This window comes from Pangasianodon hypophthalmus, chromosome 24 (assembly GCF_027358585.1).
Source record: "Pangasianodon hypophthalmus isolate fPanHyp1 chromosome 24, fPanHyp1.pri, whole genome shotgun sequence".
Lineage (NCBI taxonomy): Eukaryota > Metazoa > Chordata > Actinopteri > Siluriformes > Pangasiidae > Pangasianodon > Pangasianodon hypophthalmus.
Window position 1 is genome coordinate 460,734 of NC_069733.1, and position 26,769 is coordinate 487,502.

A 26,769-nucleotide genomic window follows, 5' to 3' on the forward strand; every position below is an offset into this window, starting at 1 on the left:
GCTGCTCAAACCTATTAATGTATGTTAGCATGTTCAGCAGTTTCTGAAACACTCAAACCAGCCCATCTGGCACCAGCTTCCATGCCACGGTTACAGTCCCAGAGATCACACTTTTACTTCATTCTGGTGTTTGATGTGAACATTAACTGAAGCTCTTGACCTGCATCCGTGTGATTTTATGCACTGTGCTGCTGGATTGGCTGATTAGATAACTGCATGAATGAGCAGGTGTGCAGGTGTTCCTATTAAAGTGGACGGTGAGTGTATAACTGAATACAATATAACACAATAAATGAATATGGCTGTTACAGAATCAAACAGTGTTTCACAACTTAAATATGAATATAGAAAAATTTGTCCTAGGGGTATGAAAAATGATTTAATCTTCACATCAGAATATATTTTATTTTCACCCACAAGCACATGATGAGGTCGAATCCCTGATGCCTTCCTGTGGACCCTTTTCACACATCTGGGTTTAGAACCAACAAGTAAACAGAATCAGGTAACCAGTGCAGCAAGCTCACTGAGGTAGAACACCACTACAGTGTAGAGTGCTACTGGAGCTAGCTTATTGCTCAAACAGCAGCATTTTTAAAAAATCCAGGTTTAAGTTCCCACCAGTTTTTAAGTGATGACCAGATAGAGAAGAGATGGATTACTGCAATTAGGAAAGAGGAAATATCAAATGAACAATCAGTCATGGCATTAGTGTGTGTCACCAGCACTACACACAGGAGCAATATGGGAAGGAGAATTAGATTTACAGTGAGACTGAAGGTACATACAGATCGACTGTTTAATATAAATATGAACAAAATTAAAAGAATATGAAAAAATATACCAAGGAATATCTGCAGCAGAATGTGCAAAAGGATTTTGTGCTTCATAAACATGTGCAATGTGCACTGCAAGTGAAATGAACGAAACAGCATATGAGAAAAAATAGAAAAATGTACTTTATGTACAATATGATGAATAAATATGTATAATGATATGTGCTGTACAGAATATGAACACGTGACAGGCAGTGTAGCAGAGGCTGTGGATGATGACTGTTGGTGTTCCTCCACCTCCTGGTAATACGCTTCATTTCATACATCATGGTGATCAGGTCACACAGAGTTAGTAACAACACACTGCACTAAAACCTACACTACACACTACAGTGGTTGTTGTTAGTTAGCTAATCCTGAACAGAGCTGCGTGTATTTGTACAGAAATTGTTGAATAAAACTGCTCTTTTGGCAGATTTCTGAGTGATAATGCTGTATTCTGTAACTCAGAGGTGAGAAGTCCAAGCTCGGAATGACGTCGTTTTCAACCTCAGTGCTTTCAAAAGGGGGAAAAAACATGGACGCCTCCAGGTTAATGTTTTGTTAGCAGCAAGCTAGCCAGGTAGTTATGAGTGATTATTTACTGCATCTCCTTAAAGTAGTGATGTGTACAGTCAGTGTTAAAGATGTACAGGAACAAGCGCATATGTCTGCATGTTAATTGATCCTGAGCACGTAACTGTGTATAGTATAACTCACCTAATTTAATATACTTGTATAACTCATGTAAGGAATGCTGTTGATGCTGTGAGCAGCCATGTTGATTTGACGTCACGGGTGGAGGAGACACCATCCTGAGTTTCCAGTGCTGCGTTCGTGACAAGTGGGAACTCGTAACCTCCCAGCACAGAACCTCCTACTTCCCACATTAGAGCGTTCTCCAAACTCAGCCATCTGAAGCCGAGTTCTGTACTGTAATTTCTACATGGTTACACTAAAATGTATAAAATTATCCTTCATTAAAACCTGAGAATGTGCACTTTAACCACATGTGAATTGTTTGAGGACAAATTGAAAACTGTGGAGTACAGAGGCAAATAAATAAGCCTTTCTCCCAAGCATTATGGAGGACGCTGTACATGTGCAATAAACTGCCCTGCAGAGCAAGTCCAAAAGAAATATTCATTTTTCTGTTATTCATTCACAGTGCAGTAATAACCGTGTGTTAACACTGTAAAGTCTTGTGTTTTCAGCACCGAAAATTGCCACAAGCTGGATCTCGTTCAGCCATCTGTTGTTTGTAAAACAGGGATAAACAGGGAATGCAGCATCGAGGTGTTTATCCAGGAGTTTAACCGACTAGAGAAAGATGCTGGAACACTCCTTACATGCCTCATAAGCATCCTTTTGGCTCACAGTGATGTTCTTTTATAATAAACTGTTTTATGCTCTGCTACACAAACTGTCTTGTTAGGCTGTTATAATCCTAGCTAGCTGCAATGAGCTTACCTGATAACTCCTGAACAAAATTACTGAAATTAGTAAGTGCATTCAGCGTAATAAAACTTCTTATTACAATAACGCTAGTAAATGCACACACTTCCTTATAAAAGGAGAAATAGTTGGCTAAAATTCCTTTAGTTTTTTTTTTTTTTTTTTTTTTTCCCCGAAATATGTTTTAATTCTGAAGTAAAATTAACAATAAGCCTTTTGAGTGAATGAAAACTAAAATTTTTCCAAAAGATTAAAACTCTAACTATGTAAATGTAAACTCTCACACTGCTCCACCTCTGCACTGCTGTACGAGATCATGGAGCTTCACTCTCTTCTCTCTGCACCACTGTCTGATTTCCTCCAGATGTTCCTTCAGGCTCTCCACCTCTGCGCTGCTGTACGAGGTTGTTTAACTCCGCCCTCTTCTCTCTACACCACTGTTCGATCTCAGCCAGATCGTTCTCCGTCTCTGCAATGTTGCCAGAGCTCGTATCCTGCAGGTGTTCTGCTCCATCACCACTGAGTCGCTGTAAACTGTTTATCACCTCCTCCATCTTCCTCAACATCTGCTCAATACACACCACATACACACATCATTACACACTAACCTTACTAACATTTACATTACACACCAACCACACAAACAAGGTTATATAGTATTTTGTTTCTGTTAGTCAGAGTGTTCAGGCTAGTTAGGCTAGTTTAGAGTTGTCAGGCCATTTAGATGACATTACTAACAGGTTACCTGGGTTAGGTAGATTAGCCAAGTCATTTAGGTTCAGCAGTGGCTCATGACCATAGATTTTGGTGTTGCAGGATGATATTAATGATGACACGGCCTCAAACTAAATAAAGAGTTTATCATACGCGACCTGCTGTAGGCTAGTATCTAGGGAATTTTTCGAGTAACCCTTTAATCAGCAGAGCAGATAACATACAATCATCCACTATTTCACACTCACTTCTGATGTATAGACATTACCTGCTCCATCATCACCCTACAATCTCTCATTCTCTAGAATATATCTATAACAGAAATGGCTCTGTACATCATAGACATGCTGTCTCCTTTCTTTGTGGAAATGTATCATATTTCATTATAATATTTGCTATAAAATAAATTGTTGGTGGACAGCAGAGTATGTTTAAACTAGCCCAATCTGGCTACTAATCTGTCATTAATTGTCTCTGCTCGCTCTTCCTCCCCTGAGCATGGTGCAGTGTGAGTCCTGCCCCAATGGGCCTCTATTAGCACTTGCTGCAGTTCCCCTTTTTGACCACTAGGTGCAATAATAACTCTATGGAGCTAAACTGGACAGTGAGCATACCTCATCTAGAAAGGTGAGCAAATCAACAGAGCATCAGCTTGTACCTGTCAAATACCAACATTTCTTTTTTTAAATTGTTGGTCAGTTAAAAGAGGTCATTAGAATTTGATCCGAATTCAAAATGTATGGAGTTGTAAATGAGGACTTTACGAAGACGTATATTTGTAACACACGATGATATAAATGATGGAGCTCTACGCCACTGCTCATGTGGAAACCACCACTGGTTAGGTTAGTTAGTAGGTGTGTGTGTGGTGTCAGTTACTGCTGCTACAGAGTGTGTATCATCAGGGTAACAGGGAGCAGGTTGGTACATGTGCTGGACGTTACTGGAAGCATGACTGAGGTTACTGCTGCTACAAGTGGCATGTGTTGGCAAGTTCGCATTATGTCTATGTAACTGTGTGTGTGTGTGTGTGTGTGTGTGAGTATGTGTGTGAACAAACTGTAAACATACCCCTCCTCTCTCAGTCAGCAGAAGTCCTTCTCCTTCTTCACCACTGCGCTGTTTCAGCTCTGCTCTCTTCGCCTTGCAGAACAATTTGATCTGTTCTGAATATTTAGGGTTCTCTCTGTACTGCTGTTCCAGCTCCTTCATTGCCTCCTCTGCCTCACTGACCTGTTCGTTCCCACGTTCAGCCTGCTGTATAAGCTTGTTCACATGTTCCAGCTGTTTGCTCACCTATTAAACACACACACACACACAGATTAAACACACACACACCCTCTCTCATCTTACAGAAGTATCTCTGGGGTTTTAGTCCAAATCCTCCATGTTGTAAGCTGAGCAGTAGAAATAACTCCAAATTATATATGTATCTCCTCTGAATTGACATGTTTGTAAAGATTGCACTATATTTTGGTAGGACAAAAGAGGTTTTGTGTTTTTTCTTCAGTATAAAGACACTTCAGGAAGCGCTTGCTCTTTTTTATTGTCTGTCACTGAAGCCAAAAGTTTAAAAAGACGTGTCAGACGTCCTGAGCTAGTGATGCACTGGTAAAACTAAAATGAATAAAATCGAAACAAATCACCTTATTTTATATACGCACACCAACACACACATATACACACCAACACACACACACACCAACACACACAGCTGCTTGATGCAGTTACATTTACCTTTAGGAATTCCCGATGGACTGCATTCTTTTGGTATTTTATAAATCCAGTGAGAGCCAGCAGCAGAATCACCACCAGCAGCACTATCAATAGAACAGTTATCCACCAAGGAATCCTCTCACCTACACACACACACACACACACACACACACACACACGTTACATCTAGCTGTGACACTTCCCCTGCAGACCTCCAGAGAGCACCCTCCCTAGAATAGGAATATTATACATTATCTTCTTCGCTTGCCCTGATCACTTCCTGTTTCTCCACTATATAAAGCGAGTGAACTTGAACTTCAGAGTGAAGCTTTACCGTTTGCCTCCAAACTCTGTGAGTTCAGAGCCATGTTTCATTGGGCTGATTTCTTGTGTATGACCTAAACATGTCTTGTCTCATTTGCTTTTTGCCTTGCCCGTCTGTTTTGACGTAGTTTATGATTTTCTGTATTTTGACCCTGCCTTGTCTAATGACTATATTTTTGGATAACTGTTTTGAATGACTATCAGTTGTGTTTTGTTAACTACCTGGACTGTTTGCACATGGATCTGTATCCTACCTCGGTGAGTCCCTTGTAACAAAAGCATTAACCAAAGTGAAAAAAGACCAGTGTGTCCATGGGGAAAAAAAAAAAAAACAGAACGTCATTATAAAATAAACTGCCCCGGTTTATAGACTAAATTATAAACACATAAAATAAAATAAATACCTCAAGCACCTCTATGAATTTTGTTTACTCCAGCACTGAAATCATTTTGGGAATGTAATTAAGTAAAAGTACACATGTCTAAACTCATTAACAGTCAAGGAAAGTAGAAATGCCCTGAAATAATAAGACATTTTCATCATTTAATTAATACTTGTTTATTCGACTGTGTTTAAGCCCTTCATTACACATCACACTGAGACGTACCTGCCACAGAGACGGTGTACACACGAAGGTCTTCGTTATTCTTCAGGTCCCGGATGGTGTAACTTCCACTATCACTCGGCTGCACGTCTCTCAGTGTGAGCTCTGGGTGACTGAGTGATGTTCTGTGTGTGTATTCAGCTTTACACTGTAGTGAGCGTTGAGTCACAGTGCAGATCTGTTCCCCAACAGCTGAATCTCTGCTTTTATAAATCACCTCCACTGGCTCTGGTACGCTCAAATCCAGGATCAGATCTTCACCAGGATTCATCTGAACTGCTGAGAACACAGCTGAGGAGCAAAAAAAACATTCAGCTGTATTTAGATTGAAAAATAAATCATTAGAGCTGCATTCAGAGTCCAGTATTTACGTGGGGAAAATTCCTGGTATTCAGAGTCGGGTTTTCTGAGCTCCATGTTCAGATTATTAATAATCACTCGTGTGTAGTTCACGCTTCCGAGCTGGCCAGATTTTCTTGTAAGGGCAGTATGGTGGTGCAGGGTGTTGCACTGTCTGCGCATCAGTGTGTGAATGAGCACGTGTGTATGGTGCCCTGAGACTGACTGACTTCCCACACGGGGTATATTTTCCTGTGGTTCCACCCAGGTTCTGGATACACTGCGACCCTGACCAGGATAAAGCTCATACTGACTGACTGAATGAGTGATTATTTATATATTTAATACTAGCCTTAAATAACTTAAATCCATAGTGTATTTGTAGCCCAAACATAAATTTTGGTGTGACATATTATGCAGGAAAAATGCTTGTTGAATGAAAAATGCTTGTTGAAGAATGTTTTATCAGCAGTAGAAGAGATAAAGACACTTACTCTCAATGCTGAGGCGCACAGTAGAGATTTCCGAGATTCCACACTCACACGCGTATGTGTTCCTCTTACTGTAATCAGCTGCAGTGATGGTGAGAGAGAGATCTCCCTTCAGGTACTGATCATGAGACATTTCATATCCCTTCTTCAGTGAGCTGCATGATGTCTTATTACACCGAGCCAGGACAACATCTCGATTATTAAATAAGGCCCATTTGACTGAACCAGAACATTTATATTCACATGACAGAGTGACAGACTGATGAAGCTTCACTGTTGTAGAACAGACAGCAGCTGATACAGGAGCTGAAAGAGAGAATAAAGTGAGAGTGTACAGTGAGAGTGTGCAGTGAGAGTGAGCAGTGTGCAGTGAGAGTGAGAGTGAGAAGTGAGAGTGTACAGTGTGCAGTGAGAGTGTACAGTGTGCAGTGTGCAGTGAGAGTGTGCAGTGAGAGTGTACAGTGTGCAGTGAGCAGTGAGAGTGAGCAGTGTGCAGTGAGAGTGAGAGAAGTGAACAGTGTGCAGTGAGTGTGCAGTCAGAGTGTACAGTGAGCAGTGAGAGTGTGCAGTGAGCAGTGAGAGTGTGCAGTGAGCAGTGAGAGTGTACAGTGAGCAGTGAGAGTGTACAGTGATAGTGAGCAGTGAGAGTGTGCAGTGAGAGTGTGCAGTGTGCAGTGAGAGTGTGCAGTGAGCAGTGAGAGTGTACAGTGAGAGTGTGCAGTGAGAGTGCGCAGTGAGAGTGCGCAGTGAGAGTGCGCAGTGAGAGTGTACAGTGTGCAGTGAGAGTGTGCAGTGAGAGTGTGCAGTGTGCAGTGAGAGTGTGCAGTGAGAGTGTACAGTGAGAGTGTGCAGTGAGAGCGCACAGTGAGAGTGTACAGTGTGCAGTGAGAGCGTGCAGTGAGAGTCAGCAGTGTGCAGTGAGAGTGTGCAGTGAGAGTGTGCAGTGAGTGTGCAGTGAGAGTGAGCAGTGTGCAGTGAGAGTGTGCAGTGAGAGTGAGCAGTGTGCAGTGAGAGTGTGCAGTGAGCAGTGAGAGTGTACAGTGAGAGTGTGCAGTGAGAGTGCGCAGTGAGAGTGTACAGTGTGCAGTGAGAGTGTACAGTGTGCAGTGAGTGTGCAGTGAGAGTGTGCAGTTTGCAGTGTGCAGTGAGAGTGTGCAGTGAGAGTGTTCAGTGAGAGTGAGCAGTGTACAGTGAGTGTGCAGTGAGAGTGAGCAGTGAGTGTGCAGTGAGAGTGTGCAGTGTGCAGTGAGAGTGTACAGTGAGAGTCAGCAGTGTACAGTGAGAGTGTGCAGTGAGAGTGTGCAGTGAGAGTGTGCAGTGTGCAGTGAGAGTGTACAGTGAGAGTGAGAGGAGTGAGAGTGTGCAGTGAGAGTGAGAGGAGTGAGAGTGTGCAGTGAGAGTGTGCAGTGAGAGTGTGCAGTGTGCAGTGAGAGTGTACAGTGAGAGTGAGCAGTGATAGTGAGCAGTGTGCAGTGAGAGTGAGAGGAGTGAGAGTGTACAGTGAGAGTGAGCAGTGTGTACAGTGAGAGTGTGCAGTGAGAGTGAGAGTGAGAGGAGTGAGAGTGTGCAGTGAGAGTGAGCAGTGTGTACAGTGAGAGTGAGCAGTGAGAGTGTGCAGTGAGAGTGAGAGGAGCGAGAGTGTGCAGTGAGAGTGAGCAGTGTGTACAGTGAGAGTGAGCAGTGAGAGTGTGCAGTGAGAGTGAGAGTGTACAGTGAGAGTGAGAGTGTGCAGTGAGAGTGTGCAGTGAGAGTGTGCAGTGAGAGTGTGCAGTGAGAGTGTGCAGTGAGAGTGTTCAGTGAGAGTGTGCAGTGAGAGTGTGCAGTGAGAGTGTGCAGTGTGCAGTGAGAGTGTACAGTGAGAGTGAGAGGAGTGAGAGTGTGCAGTGAGAGTGTGCAGTGAGAGTGTACAGTGTGCAGTGAGAGTGTACAGTGAGAGTGAGCAGTGATAGTGAGCAGTGTGCAGTGAGAGTGTTCAGTGAGAGTGTGCAGTGAGAGTGAGCAGTGAGAGTGTACAGTGAGAGTGTGCAGTGAGAGTGTACAGTGAGAGTGAGCAGTGAGAGTGTGCAGTGAGAGTGTGCAGTGAGAGTGTGCAGTGTGCAGTGAGAGTGTACAGTGAGAGTGTGCAGTGAGAGTGTACAGTGAGAGTGAGCAGTGAGAGTGTGCAGTGAGAGTGAGAGTGTACAGTGAGAGTGAGCAGTGATAGTGAGCAGTGTGCAGTGAGAGTGAGAGGAGTGAGAGTGTACAGTGAGAGTGAGAGTGAGCAGTGAGAGTGAAGTGACACTTACCAGTGGTGAATGTGAGGGTGAGGAAGAACAGGACACAGTGATGAATGCTGCAGGACTGCATGGCTGAGGAGACACAACACCACCATCAGCACTGCACAGGTGGAGAATAAAGCAGGAGAGAGAAATCGACTCACACCAACATTTTATAATTAAACCTGCAATTTACTGGAATTTGTTTAATCATAAAGCATTAATGAGTAATTCAACTGTGATAAATTATAGTAAAATAAATAAACAATTGGGGTGGTGTGAAGAAGTGGATTTACTGTTGCCACCCCAAAGTTGATTATTTTCCTTTTACAGCACTAGCGATGGCTGGTGGTTATTAAAGTAGGGGAGGCTCAACTGTCTTAGCACCAGGTCATGACCCTTCCTTTTGGGTTGTTCAGCACCCCAGCTGTGTTCCAGAGCCTGATGGACAGACTCCTCCCTCCGCACGCTGCGTACTCCTATCTAGAGGATATTATTATTTATAGTAATGATTGACAGCTGCACATTTAGCATCTGACAGGTGGGACTCACAGCAAACTCAAAGAAGAATGCTACTGGATGGGTGGAGCTACGGTATCTGGGCTTCCACCTGGGCATTCAGCAGGTGCGTCCCCATATTGATAAGACAGCAGCCATTGCGGCCTGCCCGAGACCCAAGACCACGGGGGCGTGGTCGAGCGCTGGTTTGGGAATGGAGGGCGGAGCTGGAGAAGGTGAGAGGTAAGGAATGCACACCTGTGTGGAATTTGGCTAAGGAGTGTTGTGTGTTTCAGTGAGCGGCGGCACGGAGAAAGAGGAGAGAGATGAGAGCCTCAAGAGATACAGAGCTGAGCTGTGTGTGTGTGTGTGTGCTGATGTTACTTAAAATACAACTGCTGAAAAGCAAGCACAATACTAACAGCCAATAAACAGGCTTTTTTGAAGTGCACCAAGCCTTTCTCTCATTTCCTCTTTTCCCTCCAAACCCTGGAGAAGTGTCGCAATCACTCACTTCACTTATGTGCAGCTGAAAAACCATCAAGTTGCAGCTAGTTTAAGAGCTCAGGCATGCACTCTTTGGCCATTTTATTTTTCTACTAGTAACAGAAACTAAAAAAAAGTCAACATGAATGGTTCATAAATAATAAACTGCTTTTTTTGTTTGTTTTGCTTTTATCCTCACCAGTATCAGAGAGATGGTTTGGGGTGTGAGGGTAGGACCAATGGCAGCTTTCCTTTCTTTCTTTCTCTCTCACTCTCTCTCTCTCTCTCTCTCTCTGTGTGTGTGTGTGTGTGTGTGTGTGTGTGTGTGTGTGTGTGTGTGTGTGTGTGTGTGTGTGTGGAGCAGTTCATAAACACTGAAAGTAGAAACCCCATAAAACAGACCTGATTTGTCAGCTCTTCTCAATCCAGCCTTTTAAAATCCATTACAATATTCAGTGTCGGTGAGTCAAACAAGTTCTTCCTGTAAAACAAACACTTCTATCCAGCACTCACCAGGATGAGGAACAAGACCCACTTTGCTCCAACAAACAGAAACAAAGCAGGAAGTGCAGAATAAATCCACAAGGACACGACTCAACACACACTATCAGCTGAATAAGGGGCGGGGCAGGGGGCGGGACAATGGGCGGAGCCAGGATATTTAAAGTGCTACTTGGCATTTTAACTCGGTTCAACACATGCTAAACAATTCCACAAGAATAATTAACCATAAACAAGGCATTTTCACAGCGCGCAAACATTTTATAAACTATATACTGACTATAATCCATACTGGACGGTTATATAACTGAACAGAAACTCAGCACTAGGGCCTCACTGACACTAACACAGTGCTTTTCAATGGTGAGACCCCCAGCTTAAACACTCATCTCACTTAATTTCACACGGATAACTACACAAAAACTGCAGACACAAACCACCAGCCAAACATCAGACTGTCAAATCATCAGGTTTAAGGCATTTATCAGTGATTAACAGGTTAACTTTATCACCCCTAAAGTTAACACAACACTCGTTTAGACGCTTCTGTAGCTGAGATGTGTTACAGATACGGGATGTACCAAAAGGGGAGGGGGGGGGTCACACCATCATCTCTCACTGAGATTTCCTCTCAAACTTGTTCTTAAACTCAGTTCATGTCAGTAAAATTACACATCCTACTTCTTTTCAGATTAAGAACTAAAATAAAACCGGTTTTAGCGGCTGTTTTCTCAGGAAAGTAGCTAACGCTCGCAGAAAGTTCTAGATTTGTAGCTTAGCTTTTCTGAGTTACACTATCAATACTGGCTAAAACCGGTTTTAACTGGCCGCGCGCTTTCAGCTCGTGAAGAAGAGCACATGGCTAATCGACCAATCAGCACTCAGGCCACGCCCACTATAGGCCTCCACCTGTTTAATAATTAATGAGATGTTGTAGCTGTAGAATGTAATGTGAGTGTACTGATTAATAAATAATAATAATAATAATAATAATAATGTCATTAAAGACTTTTCACTGTAAAGTCAGAAATGTCATTAAAGCTCTTTTATTGTACAGATGGATACACACACTTTTACATTAACATTTAAATTGATTCATTCACAAGATGAATTATTTGATTCAAAGCCACTTGTGTGTCAACAGCATTAATACACCACAGTATTTAACACACACGGTATTGTCATTGGTGTTGGTGATCAGGGGACTGGATGTGAGGTTTTTAGTGCTAGTGTTCAGACTGCTGTTAGTGTTTATAACAGAGGATGGAGTGAGCGTTCACTTTTAGCTCTACACTTTCCTAGCTAAAGAGAGAATCTGAATATTCAGATATGGTCAAAAGTTTGTGGACACCTGATTATCACACCCATATGTGCCTCTTCCTCAAACTGTTACCACAAAGTCTGAAGCACACAGTTGTATAGAACGTCTCTGTGTGCTGTAGCTTTACAGTTTCTCTTCACTGGAACTAAGAGACTCAAACCTGTTCCAGCATGACGATGCCCCTGTGCACAAAGCCAGCTCCATGAAGACATGGTGTGTGAAGGTTGGAGTGGAAGAACTCGAGTGTCCTGCACAGAGCCCTGACCTCAACCCCACTGAACACCTTTGGGATGAACTGGAACTGGAGACTCCTTACCCAACATCAGCGCCTGACCTCACTAATGCTCTCGTAGCTGAATGATCACAAATCCCCACAGCCACGCTCCAACATCTAGTGGAAAGCTTCCCAGAAGAGTGGAGCTCATTATAACAGCAAACACAGGGGAATAAATCTGGAATGAGACGTTCAACAAGCACATATGAGTGTGATGGTCAGGGGTGCACATACTTTTGTCCATATAGTGTACATTAAATATAACCTTAGTAAAGAATGCTCTGGTTTAGCTAGCTAATACTTCACTCTCTGTGCTGCTGGAATATGTGAATAAAAGCCTAGTGAAGGATGCCCAGTAAACTCATACAATCCCACAATGCACTGCAATATATTAGCGTCCAAACGCCGTAGCCTTGCCCACAATGCACAATTCCCACAATGCACTTTGATGTTTTTAGGGAGTTTTGCAGATACACAACACTGGGTGCAGGACGTCTCTGACTCTGACTTCTGTTTCTCCTGAGTTTTTAAACAAGAACCATAAAGAGGACGGTGTGAAAGGCAGCAACAGTAATACTGAATCAATGAAAGGTGAATAGACGGGTGAGGAGCGTATACAGGTGAGAGAATCACGGGAGAGTGTGTGGACGTGTGAGTGTGTGTTCTCTCCCAGAGAGTGGATCATGAAGCCAGGACTAGCAGATTTCTCCGTTTCAGCTGATTTTAAAGCTTCATGAATCACTCAGTAACTTCACATCTTTCACCATCAACCTGAAATTATAACTGAGATGAACACACTGTAAAACTTTCAGAAGCAAAAATAGTTTATTTTATCAAATTTAGCATACCTAAATATTCCTTTTAACACTTTTCAGCAAAAGAGAGACATTACATAATACTGCATGATGTTTTATAAGGCACATCTTCAGTATAAATGTGTTCTATGTACAGTACATTGAATAAAAATAAAACAATAATATGACAAACAAGACAAAACTAAAGTACAGTAAATATAAGTACCACTGAGCGACTCTGTTTAAACGCCAGCGTGTACTCCAGGGTCATAAGCTGAGATGTGAAATGGACAGGCGTGTCTAACAGCTGGTGCTGACCTGTTTCAGTCTCTGAGTTTTAATCACGATGCTGAACAGAAACAGATGCTGTGAGGAAGACCGAGTGTTTCAGTGCACAGCATCAGTGTAGGAAGTACCAGAGGAGTTTCAATCCTGATCCTGAACAAGAGCCTTAAATCAGGTGTCATTAGAAACTAGACTAGAAGAACATCAACATCAACAGCATGCACTGAGACGCTTCCAGCACTGACCAGTCCTGCTTCTGACTCATGTGTAGTCTAAAAAATTCTTTAAAATACTGCATACAGGAAGAAAGCTTTAGAAAAACCATTTCAGACATTTGACCTTGCTGTGACCTTGACCCTGATTGGCTCAGTACCAAAATATAATCATTCCATATAAATCCTACAAACATGCAAGCACTTGTTCTGGAGAGATCACGATATGGTATGGATTTTCTTTTACCAATCAATAAAACACGTTTCTGATCGTACCCAGGCTGCATCAGGGTATCTGCTCATTCTACTGATTTATTTAATCTTATACATGCAGCTAGCTGCCAGGGTGCAGCACATTGACTCGGAGCCACTAAGAGAAGTGACGTGTATAACGACTTCTCAATAATGACTTTCTAGCTGATTCCAGGTTCCAGTCCTGATGACTGTTTAAGATAAAGCATGAACGTGAGGCTTTGAAAAAACAATTAAAAACAGTTAGTAGTCATGTAGTAGTAGTTACTGTGGCCTTAATATTATTATTGTGTTCACTACAGCAGGACTTCAGACACTCCTTCAGGAAATGCTCTTGAGGAAACGTCATGTTTATGGTTGCCCCTATAAGCTGAAGTGAGAATCTCAGACAGGCGATCCAAAAACATCACGCCTCCAGCACTTAAAGGAAACGGAGGAGAATCTTTACTCTTTAAAATGCCATGTTAGTAAAGCTGAGTTAGAGGTGTGTGTCAGTAATGAGCCAAGTCATGAAGGCAGTAAGAGGAAAAGTGCAGAATGCTAACACGGACATGATGAAGTCATGTGATTAAGAGTAATGCATGATGGATCAGGGAGAAATAACACACACACGCACACGTCACACACACGTCACACACACACGTCACAAGTGGCAGAAAAAAGTGACGAAAGTGAGGTAGGCAGTAAGGGATAAAAGTGAAAGATAAATGACATTAGATGAGTGTGAAGAGGAGACTTTAGTAGTAAATGGAAGAGAAGAAAAGGCTAATAAATGAAAATGAGAGAGAGAGAGAGAGAAGAAGGGAGAGAGGAAGGGTTTAGGTTAAGATTTAAATGTGAACTGAGTTAGTTTAAGAGAAGGTTTAGCTTATAGTGTAGGGGAACGTTTAGCTTTTACTTATCAGGAGATTTAAAATCACTAATAAATGAATAAAGTGAATTCTATATTCAGCTTGGAGCCAGCAGCTGGACTGTAACAGGAATAATCTGATCCTCATTCAGTCAGTGAAAGGAGTTTCAGAGTTTCAGGAGTCTGCAGTTCATCACTAAACATCTCTAAACAGCTCTGAGATTCAGCTTTTATACTCTACTGAGCTGAAAGAGAAGAAGAGAAGGTGGAGGAGTGTGTTAGGGGGCGTTCTGTCACACAGTTACTAAAATATTTCTACTGTTTATAGTCACTAGTAGCTGGATATTTATTGCAATCTCAGGGCTGTTTTCATCTCTCTGTCACTCACAGCTGGTTATTCTTTTCATCACCTAGCAAAATAAACTACAGCCTCTAAGTTCCAGTGTTTGTGGAGTCATTGAGTATTTGTACTTTCTGTTCTCGTGTATTGTATGTGGTGTTTCCGTTCGTTTGAGGCACTGTGTGTCTGTTGACTGCAGGTTCTCTCTGGAGTGGAGGTTTTCTTTTCACCAGATAAACTATCAGCACAGCTATGACCAAGAACTGCACCACTATCAGTGTAATCCCCCACGCTGGCATGGCTCTGTCCTGCTTACAGTCTGGACATGGCTTCTCCTCTGCAACACACACACACACACACACAGACACACATGAGTTTTACAGCAGGTTCTCATTATAACATCACACACATGATCTACAGTCTCAGAGTGTTTTATTCCTGAACCCCAGCAGCTCTGCATTTCAGTTATTAACCTGATGAGGAGCTCTGGGTCATTTCTTTTTCTGTCAGAAGATGGCTGATACAAGATGTTGTGTACAGTTTTGCCCTTTATATCCTGCTTTCTTTAGTTTATTGTGTAGATGAGCATCGCTGCTGTGCGTTAACAAAACCATTGCAGAATGATCATTTAGAGAAAGACGTATAAGGTCACACACAGACGTACCAGAGACACTGCGGCGTCCTCGAGGGCGAGGCTGGGACACGAGCGCAGCTCCAGAACCCGGCTGCTCTGGTTTAGACCCTAACAAAAACATCACAACATGATCACTCTGCAAGATCTCCACACACTGAGGCAGGTTAGAAAGGAGGTTTATGTTTATTTTTAATCCATATTAAAGTATCAGAAGGGAAAAACACACTACAAAGAGAATCAGATGTTAATTATATCTAATTTCAGTGTTTCTAAAACAGAACAAAGCTCTGTGCCATGTTCTACTTTCATGCAGAATTCTGGATAACACCAGAGGAAATATGAATATGAATCTACAGAGCTCTTATAGATTACTCTAACCTGCTGTGGGTCTTGCAGAGTGATGTAGTGATGTAACCTGACCGACTTCCTGCTTCATTAACTGTGCTGGTTATGAAGATAATGCCACAGAAATCCCACAAACAATCAACCACTCGTTTATGAGATATTGCACTAACGAGAATCTCAGACAGACGCACAACCAGAGAAAATAACGCCTCCACACCTCAATTTAATACACACCAGTTTTGTCTTTCATTATAAGTGCTTATTGTAGGGGGCGTGGCCATGTGTAATCTTTAGTAAGTCACATGATCATAACACGCCTGTAGCCTGTACCTGTACAGCGTGGCTTCTCCGACACGCCATTTTAAACCTCATCTTTACTGTTCTGTGTTTTACACTTTTGGAGACGATGGAAGAGTGAAAAAGAGCGAGTGCCTCCTGGAGCATCTTTATACTGAAACCTTTCTTCCCACAGGATATAACATCATCTTTACCAACATGTCCGTTCAGAGGGAACAAATATTACCTGGAGTGATTTCTACTGCTCAGTTTATACAAATAAATACACACTGTTCCATAAAAAATTCCTGATTCGGAAATTCCGGATAAAATCCCAGTGATACCCCAGGAATAATTCCATTACACACACACCTCCGTGTAAAACTGAACAGGGCTTTGTCTGTATGCTGAAGAAGTCAACAGATAACCGCTCGATCATACACCATGGCACTGCAACAACTCCACTTACAAAGTGCTTGAGATTAGCATTTTTCTGTGTTTTACGCACACATGCTCAGGAGGGACTGTATTTACAACCTCAGTGTGGAAATCCCACTGAAAGAGTCAATGAAACTCATCCATTTTACATTATGACTGGCTTTTATAGGGCTCTTGATCTCAGGATCAGGGGTTTGAGCCTCAGACCCCAGGCGCGCACAGGCTAGTGCACTCTCAGTGCCGGTCCCAAGCCCGGATACATGTGGAGGGCTGCGTCAGGAACGCCATCCGGTGTAAAGCATGTGACACATCAACGCGCGGACAACTGAAGGTGATCCACTGTGGCGACGCTTAACGGGAGCAGCCAAAAGAACAACAACGACGACTGGATTTGTAGATTAATAAACTGAAATGAAATCTCTGTTTTTGGCTTGATAACACTGATAAAGGGGCTGAATATCTGAGGTATATAGTTTTGATTATGTACTGTATGTTTCAGTTGATAAGAATTACTGAAACTGTTTCATGTCATGTTTGTCTTGTGGGCGGAGCTGTTGGTAATTGACCAGTTTAGACCCATCACAGTATCTGTGATACGGAAAAATCCATATCAGAGGATAACAGCACACTGGTATCCCACCCCATGCGTACCAAAATCCCATGAACTATTTAACACCATTACCTAGGAACTAGGAGCTACGTTTACAAAGAGTCTCACCTGTGACAGTGTATGTAGCTATGACCTCTTCATTTTCAGTGTCCTGCACAGTGTACACTCCTCTGTCAGACTCCTTCACTTCAGTCAGGGTCAGAGACGACTTCAGCGACGCTCTATTCTTATACTCCGAGTCACACTGAAGTTTACGACCATCGGCTGTACACACTAGGACAGACCTCTGACTGCCATCATCACCGCTCTGGTTAAAGGTGACCTTAACGTTCTCTGTGATGGGCAGTTCCAGGAAGAGGGGTTCTCCAGGCTTCATCTTTCTGGTAAGCTCAAGAGCTGAGGGAATAAGAGCACACAAACACCACCAGTTTAGTCTTCTTTCACCTGATTACACCTCAGTTATCATTCATTATCATCACTTCTTTTATCCTCAGAGTATAAATATTTAGGCACATCAGTTTGCTTGAAGGAAGGCAATATAAAAATAAATGTAACTTTTTTTTTTTTTTTTTACACAATTATTCCAAAATGATTATGCAGACACAAAGTATGGACACGTACGCTCAATCCGAAGGTTCACGTCACAGACGTCTCGGCCATCACAGCGACACTTGTACCAGGTTCTCTTACTGTAATCTACTGCAGTGATGGTGAGAGACAGATTCCCCTTCAGGTACTGCTCATGAGACATTTCATATCCCTTCTCTGGCCTGCATTCTGTCTGATTACACCGAGCCACAGGCATGTCTTTGTTACGGGGCTGGGTCCATTCCATTAAGCCAGGACATGAACCAGTACAGAGGAGCGTAGCGGTCTGGTTCAGTTTGGCCATCGTATAATCACCTGATGCACAAACCAATACTGCAGAAAAAAAAGAGCAGAAAACAGAATGAATGGCAAATGAATGCTGGGATTGGCTGTCAGTGTGTGTGTGTGTGTGTGTGTGTGTGTGTGTTCCAGTACCAACATCAGTGAGGGACAACATAAACATACCTGTCAAAACCAGCACCAGGATCACAAGGATGTTAAAGCTCTTCATTTCTGCAGAAACACAGAGGAGGAACAGAGTTACACTCTATGGCCAAAAGTATGTGCACCCCTGACCACCACACCCATATGTGGTTCTTCCCCAAACTGTTACCACAGAGTCTGAAGCACACAGTTGTATAGAACGTCTCTGTGTGCTGTAGCTTTACAGTTTCCCTTCACTGGAACTAAGAGACTCAAACCTGTTCCAGCATGACAATGCCCCTGTGCACAAAGCCAGCTCCATGAAGACATGGTGTGTGAAGGTTGGAGTGGAAGAACTCGAGTGTCCTGCACAGAGCCCTGACCTCAACCCCACTGAACACCTTTGGGATGAACTGGAACACTGACTGAACCCCAGACCTCCTCGACATCCCAACATCAGCGCCTGACCTCACTAATGCTCTTGTAGCTGAATGAACACAAATCCCCACAGCCACGCTCCAACATCTAGTGGAAAGCTTCCCAGAAGAGTGGAGCTCATTATAACAAACACAGGGGAATAAATCTGGAGTGAGACGTTCAACAAGCACATATGAATGTAATGGTCAGGGGTGCACATACTTTTGTCCATATATTGTAGTAAAGTGCTCGGTGAGTGTACACATACTATACACATGGTGTCTGTGGGCATGCCTTGCTCTACACGAGCAGCTCGTTAGTAGGAAACATGGCTAATCAGGGTGTTTTTAGCTGTCTTCCATGCACACTATTCCTTTTTTTAACAACTGCATAAATAAACAAGTAAATAAATGCAAAAATTAAGCAGAGTTGCAGACGGATTAGTAGTTATCAGTACTTTACCTTTATTAGACACACAACTGCTCCAAAACATCTCCGAAGCAGGCGAGGCTAGCTCAGAGCTAAGCTAACTGGCTAACGAGCGGAGTCGCTAATAAACCTGCTCAATGAGACGAGCAGAGAACAGTGAGAGTTTTAATCACGGAGTTTAAAAAACTGTAAGAGCTGTCATTAACTGTCCACACACCAGCATCCAGCGGGAGAGAGCTACTCACAGCTGGATCACTGGATCCGCTATAACCCGGAACTGGTCACCGAAAGAGGCGGGGTTATCAGGTTGCCAGGTTACCTTTCCGGAAAACCCCGTGTTTTGCATGGAGACTACAAAACCCTGTGACGTTTAAATATCTCAGCTCATTCAGAGGTGAAGTCATTTATAGCCCATTTGTCAGCTAAAATTGATCAAGGGCCAGTTATGTGAAACTCAGTGCTTATAGGATCGGAAGAGTAGCTTTCCGGTGAAATCCCCCTGAAATATTATCTTTTAATTCCAAACGCTTATTTCTGGTCACACTGATCTATATAACTGTACAGGCTGCATTTTATTTCACATTTCTCTCATTACATCCAGAAATGAGATGAGTTCTGTTACTTTTAGTATATATATATATATATATATATATATATATATATATATATATATACTGTGTGTGGTGTGTGTGTGTCTGTCAGGGCCACCATGAATACAGAATTATGGGCCCCACCTTTCAGATGAATGTTTGTTTGTTTTTTCTTTTGATTTGGGGAATTTTATAAGAAAATAAAATCATTTTTGAATAGCTCGATTGCTGTTATACTTATTATACAACGATAGGTTACTGGACATTGGCGTCCCAGTCAGGATGTATTCCCACTTTGTGCCCAGTTACCCTGGGATTCATAAATTCACCAGGAATCATTTACTCAAAATCACTCAGGACAGAACTTACTGCACGCATTTTTTAAACACATAAGCAAAGGCATTTAGTAAGCGTGTGGTTATTTATATTTTATTACTGAAATAGTATTAGACCAACACACGTCTCCTAAAGAAAGATCACTGTATCATTACTCATATTTTCAGTCACTTGTTTTGGGCTGCTTCATATGTTTCATTGACCTTCTGCTGAGTAAGGGCCTGAATTGACTTCCCATGGCCTCCTTACAACACCTTTAATTATATTTTATTGTATTATATTTCACTTTTAATGATATTCTAAAGAAGAATTAATCTCTGATTACAATGACATTTAAAACAATTTTACTCAAGTGGGGATTTGAATTATTTAAATAAATAAGCAAACCTTTATTTAAATAGCACTTTTCAAAAGCAAAAGGTTACAGGTTACAAATTACAATATCAAAAAGAATGTAAAATAAGATAAAATAAAAATGAATTCTACAATAAAAGTGAATAAATAATGAAAAAAAGCATACAATGTACACACAAGTAAATGTCTATATGTACATACAGAGCAAATATCCAGACTGGTCCACTGCCTCATCAGATGTTTATTAAATCATTTCATTCACACAAAAATCTATAGCAAAAGCTGTCAGATTTTTAGTGATAAAAAGGAAACCAGACCTGCTCTAATTCCTATGATTAAATACAAAGTGTACAGTAAACAGCCGGCATTTTGTTAAGCATTATATTACAGTTAAAGTGACTTTGTTTTAGTGCTGCACCATGCATTCCTCAACCAACTGCAGTTCTGTTCTTCAGCTCATAGATGATCTGCACTCTAACAGCGAGTTCCAGTGTTAACACAAACTGAAATACATTTCATGTTATTATATCTTCTGAGATTACAGTGTAGGATGAAGGTAAAATCTTGTCAGAGAAGGTAAAATCTTTACTGAACTAGCCTGCTACATGACTACACACCACACCGAAGAGTTTACACTGGTAGCTGAGCACTGTTACTCACAGTTCCTAAAGAGAGAGAGAGAGAGAGAGAGAGAGAGAGAGAAAGAGAGAGGACTGTTTTTTGACTAATGTTAACAAGACTGCAGTGTAAACTACAAGAGTGCTTTTTTGGGTGTCTCACGCCCCCAGTAGCTCTCCCCCAACCAGTTTGTAACTGGTACAAGATAACATTCAAATGACATGTAAAGCATTAAAAGAGTGATCAACCCTCATAGCCTATATTTGCGTCAAACTGAGAGCGGCTGGACTATTTCTGCGGGATCAGTCTCCTCTTCAGCTGGTTGGACGCCACACCTACTTCTTCTAATACACAGAGGGGTGTATACCAAGAAAGCAATCACTAGACAAACCAAGGCAACTAGTCCATTGGCTTGGACAGGGTGGTGGTACCAATTTCTCTTCAAACAAACGCAACAGCTTTGTTCACCTAAACACAAAACAAAACAGACGTTTTATAAATCAGTTTAAAATCAGCTTCAGTATGTTCAAAACTAATAATAAATCTATTGACAGGTAATTTAATGTGACTACATGATTAAAGACTCAATCCCTGACTGGTTTAATGCAAGGGTTCTTAACCTTTTACCCAGTGCAACCCCTTTCTGGGGTTAAAACGTGTCACCAACCGCCCTCCCCTCCACTTAAACACTTAATGAAATGGCTGGGCCTCCAGCAACGCAGGAAGATGATTTCAAGGACGTGGGAAGCAGTTTTTCATTGGGGGTGCTGGAATTTTAAGCAGCATACATATAACATGCACTATGATGCCACACTTGAATCATAGTCAAATAACTTTTTTGAACAGAGATTGTGTGTTGATTATAATAATATACCACTGCTTTGTTGAATTCTTGAAAGTAGAAGGTGCTGATTATTTTCCTATAAGAGGACAGATTTGAATAGTTACAATTGTAACATAAATGTTTACATTAATGCTTTCATTTTAATATGTTATTATTATTTTTAGCAGCTGCAGTTGCATTTGCAGCATTTGCACCCTCAGCACCCCTACTTCCTGTTGCCCTGTGCAGTTTTGTAGGGCTTCAGGGGAATTGCAAACCATCTTCTACATTGAGACAAATTCTGTATCTCTTTTTCAGGTAAGTACAGAGAAGGTGCAAAGGTGAGAATTTTTTTTTTCAGCACAATTTTCTCCAATAAAAATGTCTCCACCTCATCTCAGAGTTCATGAAGGCAAGTCAGTACATTACCCCCTGGACAGCCATTGTACTTTTCTGTGGTACAACAGCTATCATATTTGTCTGTTAATTAATATCAGCCTATCTTCCATGGCCTGTAGGTAGTGCCATTAGGCAGACCTTGCATACATCCACAAAAAGTATATTGTTTATTTTTTATCACCATGCTCACAACTGCCAGAGACCACGTTGCGACCCTGAATGGGTGTTGTGACCCACAGATTAAGAACTCTTGGTGTAAAATCTCACCTGTGACTGTCAGTGTGTATGTAGCTATGAGCTCGTCATTTGTGTCCCACACAGTGTAAACACCGCTGTCAGAGGGTCTCAGCTTATTCAGGGTGAATGAGGACCTGAACGATATCCGGTTCTTATATTCAGGGTGATGATGAACTTTACCCCCAGTGACCTCACAGAGTGTTACAGAGCTCTGACTTTCATCACCAAATCTGATAAACGTGACCTTCACTGACCCGGACATGGGAACGTCCAGCATGAGGGAGCTTCCAGGATCGATCTGTCCAGCTAATGCAACAGCTGAGGTGATACACACACACACACACACACACACACACCCTTCTGCATTAATCATCATTCACATTGTAGGTTAGCTCAGGCTTGTTATATTGTTTCTAGCTTCTCACAGACACTCAGTGGAAAGGTAAAAACAGAGGAAGAGGGAATAAATAATATATTTGTTTGGGAGTTATGTGTGATAAAAGTTATTTATATTACACTCACATTGTAAGGACTTACTTTACACTTCAATTTTTCAATGTTTCAGAAAGAAACATGAACAACACTTACACTCAATGCTGAGCCGCACGTCACACACCCCTTTGCCTCCACACTGACACGTGTATACACCTCTCCTACTGTAATCAGCTGCAGTGATGGTGAGAGAGAAGTTCCCCTCCATGTACTGATCATGAGAGATGATAAACCCCTCCTCAGAGCTGCAGGACGTCTGATCACACAGAGCCACAACAACATCTGGATTATGGGACACGGTCCATTCGACCAGACCAGAACATCTCCGTCCACATGGTGGAACTGCAGATTCATAAAGTCACCATCACTGAGTGACCGACTGACACAGGGGTAGTAACTGCAGAAAGACAGTTCAGCAGCTTTGTTAGATTTCAGTGAAAATAGTTTTCTCCTAAATGTCGAGTGATAAAATGAGGTTGTTATTGCGGAGGACTAGAGCATGAGACGAGTTTACAGTCTGGTCCACAATAATCACTTCTACAATATTCAGTACTGAGGAGGAGTTTAACACTTTTCTTAAATTGCATCTGAGTCTGCTCATTACAGAACATATCTGAGTAGTGTTCATGCTCCGGAGATAGAGTCTCCGTCCCAGCAGCTGTGAGAGTTTACAGCTATAATCAGCATTAGCACATGCCCACAGCCTGCATACTGTTTAGGCCTGCTTCATACTTCTGTATTAATGCGTATATGGATTATGGGTATATGTGGCTGCACAAGGCCCTGAAACACAAATACAAGATTCAGTGTGCAGCTTCCCCTTCAAGCTACGTTACAGTCAATGTATTAACTTACAAGAGAGTGTGTGTGTGTGTGTGTGTGTGTGTGAGTGAAAGGAAAACTTACTGGCTAAGACCAGCCACCAGAACACATGGGTCTCATAACTCGTCATGTTTCTAGAACATCAACATGGACACATTAATTTCCTGCAGCTACAACTGTGACACAAATGTTAGTTTTAGTAAAACTCTATAGGGTTTTTTACTGAAATAAATCCAGTGACTGATTATAATGGCACACTTGACTGTTAAACAGCCTAAATATCCATACTGCGTGATTATACATGATGTTACAGGAACAGGAAGTGAAGCTCCTTAAGAAGCACTGATTATTGAGTGAACAGTCGACTTGTAGTTGATTGGAACATGACAGACCTGTGTATAATTTCTCTCTGAAATGTGCCAGTGGATAAAACTCTAGACTAGAGATCAACTGAAGCTGCACTGGGTAATGAAATGGACTGATGATCCACTCCTCACTCCCAGCATAGAGTTTCCTGTGCTTCCTAAAATCACAAAGCTGTGTGTTCATCTTCAAGCAGGATATCATCAGCATCAAACTTTAACTTCACACGTGTCTTTAAAAAAAGAAAAAGATTTCACGTTACACTTCATCTGAGTAACATGAGCACTTTGTGAACACCCGTCTGCCTGCAATTACGCTTTCAACGTTCCTGCATGTGAACGGTCAGGAGTGTAAATCAGAGTCTGGTGTAAATATACACACATCCTCACACACAAGAAGAACCTGATCAATTTTAAACAATAAAAATGTGATCTGACACCAATCCAGTCTGCTTTTCCCACAGCTTCTATTGTATCAGGGCATTCCTTACCAATTTAAGGCATACAGTCAGGGGGAAAAGAAAGTACACCCTCCTTCATCTCTGAGTTTTTATTATCAGGGCCTGAATAACAATTATGTGGTCTTCACTAACTTCTAGAAACAAACACATAAGCTCATGCGACAACAAAAAACACAACAGATTTCAATATGTAATCATTTTTTCCCAAAAAGTGAACATTCAAGAAACCAACATTCAGAAACCAGGTATGAAAAAATAAGTGCACTCTATAATTCAGTAACATGTAGAACCACCTTTAGCAATAATAACTTGAATTAAATGTTTTCTGTAGGAGTTTATCAGTCTCTCACATCCTTTTAACCCACTCTTCTTTACAATGTTGTTTCAGTTCATTGGTGTTTGAGGACATAAGTTCATGCACAGCTCTCTTACGATCCCACCACGGCATCCCAATGGGGTTGAGGTCTGGACTTTGACTTGGCCATTCCAACACCTTGATTTTTTTCTTCTTTAGCCATTCAGATGTTTATTTGCTGGTGTGTTTGGGATCATTGTCCTGTTGCATGACCCAGTTTCAGCTTAAGCTGCCAGACAGATTTTCACTCACAGATAAAACTGCACCAAAACCACTGAAAACTTAATGAAATTACTCCTTGTATCTTATTTCCTTAAAATGTTTAGGGTTTTTTTGTGGAACAAAAGAATTTTATAGATGTTACACAGCTGCTAGGTGCATGTCCACGTCCCTCCGCAATTTTGAATTTATGATTCAGTACATCAAACAGATAACAAGCTGTAAATACAATAAAGAACACATACATAAAGACTGAAGGAAATACACTCTCTAGTAATCTGGCAACTTAAATGATTAAAATGGTTATTGAATAGCTGTTCACTGTAATGGACACCATGTATAAATGTTTAAAATTGTTAGATAATACATTTAATTCTGTGTATAACTGCTGTATAATGTAGTGTACTAGCTTAGAGGTAAGACAGGGAATAATTTACACACACACACACACACACACACACACACACACAGTCTGCTAGAGAAGGTGGAAGTGTTTCATACTGCATCAGACAGTTCCCACTGTAACTTTAAGCCTTTTTACTCCCACTATATTTTCTATGATGGTGCAGATATCTAAACTAATATAATATGAAATAATCAACACTCAGTACACACACACAATGTGTGTAGTTTTTTTAGACCTCAAACCTCAACTGAGCAGCTGCTCCACACACACACACACACACACACACACACACACTGATTTCTCAACAGGACTCAATTGAAATCAGTTCAGATAATCAGCACACGCGCTCATGTGTTAATTGCTGTTCATTCCTGCAGTGAAGCAGTGTTAGTGTAGAATACAGAGGGTGTCATTACTTTCAGCACTCACCTGAACAGGACACAACAACAACTTCAGACCAAAGTACAGAATCAATTCCACACCTGCTCTTCTCATGAACTTAAACTCACTATCAACAAAAGAAAGAGAAAAGTGAACCCCAAGATGCCATGAAAACTCAGATCAGGAGAAATGTTTTGAACAATGTGAGATCTGACGCGTGTGTTCCCAAACATTTCCTAAACAGGTCTGTACAGGTTCTCCTTCTGTTCACATTGTTATGGTGGCATTTAACTCAGCTGACTAAAACCGGTTTTACAGATAGAGGGGTTTTTTAGAACCAGAAGTTGCAGGGTTTCTTTTATAACAGGCACTACATATTGGGCTCTTTTTCACCTCGGGATTGCCCGTTGTGTGCTTGGTGTGATCTTTGCAAGATGCCCACTCCTAGGGAGAGTGACAACAGTCCTGAATTTCCTCCATTTGAAGACAATTTATCTTATCATAGACTGATGAACACCCAGATCTTTAGAAATGCTTTTGTAGCCTTTTCCAGCTTTGTGCATTTCTATAATGCACCTTCTAAGGTTGTGTGAAAGTTGCTGGGATCAAGGCATTGTTCACACTAATCAGTTGTGCTTTGTACTTATCCAGGAATTAGATTCAGTTTCATGAGGGAATTACTAAATAAAATCACAGTAAATTCTGTATCATTAACTTGATAAATAATCCAATAAAATGTAATTAAGCTAATTAATTAATTAAAGTTAATCTAACACTGAATCATCTAATCACATTGTCTGTGTAGAAGTCTACAGCAGGGGTTTGTACACTGTATGCAGCCAGGGATCACTTTAACGGTAAAATAAATCATGAACATGTGCAGTAACATATGTATATGTTAACTATAGACTTTTCCTCAAATTGTGGCTTAGTACATGTATTTTGAACAATGACAATAAAGTTGAATCTAATCTAAAATTTTCACTCACAGAACACGACGTATGACAGTTTCCTCTAGAAGTCCCACTTTTTTACTATTTTTTTATGTATATTAAACCAATTTTAAAAATAAATTAAATTATTAAATAATTAAATAAATAAGTCTAAATTGTAAGATTTTTTTACTCTACTTTTGAGACAGAAAATGAAAAATAATTGGCCTGTAAAACACATTTTGATTTAATGAAAAGTTTTCACTTTGTGTATAAGTGTGTTATTTTGACAGAA

General features: G+C 41.4%; 2 protein-coding genes across 8 annotated transcripts in view; both read right to left on the minus strand.

Moving 5' to 3' along the window:
• LOC113528266 (uncharacterized) overlaps positions 1-19,036 on the minus strand; it is a 28,843-nt gene extending 9,807 nt beyond the window's left edge. Inside the window, exons 1-6 of one of the 4 annotated variants that reach the window (XM_026916719.3) lie at positions 18,721-19,036; positions 17,884-17,931; positions 17,452-17,751; positions 16,939-17,226; positions 15,192-15,269; positions 12,132-14,864 (exon numbers count right to left, since the gene is read on the minus strand). In XM_026916719.3, the coding sequence (XP_026772520.3) occupies positions 14,620-14,864; positions 15,192-15,269; positions 16,939-17,226; positions 17,452-17,751; positions 17,884-17,931; positions 18,721-18,751 (990 nt within the window). In that variant the 5' untranslated portion in view covers positions 18,752-19,036 and the 3' untranslated portion in view covers positions 12,132-14,619. Of the gene's footprint in view, positions 1-12,131; positions 14,865-15,191; positions 15,270-16,938; positions 17,227-17,451; positions 17,752-17,883; positions 17,932-18,720 lie in introns of those variants that run through there. The other 3 variants (XM_053228906.1, XM_026916720.3, XM_053228909.1) reach the window with 3 other exon arrangements.
• LOC117595911 (uncharacterized) lies at positions 782-10,704 on the minus strand. 4 transcript variants are annotated; one of them, XM_053228904.1, is made up of 7 exons: positions 10,212-10,704; positions 8,745-8,807; positions 6,463-6,765; positions 5,633-5,920; positions 4,722-4,843; positions 4,056-4,280; positions 782-2,839 (listed from the first exon to the last, which is right to left on the minus strand). In XM_053228904.1, the coding sequence occupies exons 2-7, from the start codon at positions 8,803-8,805 to the stop codon at positions 2,585-2,587; spliced, it is 1,254 nt and encodes a 417-aa protein (XP_053084879.1). In that variant the 5' UTR covers positions 8,806-8,807; positions 10,212-10,704; the 3' UTR covers positions 782-2,584. The 4 variants fall into 4 exon arrangements, with proteins under 4 accessions (XP_053084879.1, XP_053084878.1, XP_053084877.1 ...); XM_053228903.1 differs by having other exon boundaries at positions 8,745-8,835; positions 10,101-10,704; XM_053228902.1 differs by having other exon boundaries at positions 10,101-10,701.
• Positions 19,037-26,769: the final 7,733 nt, after the last annotated feature.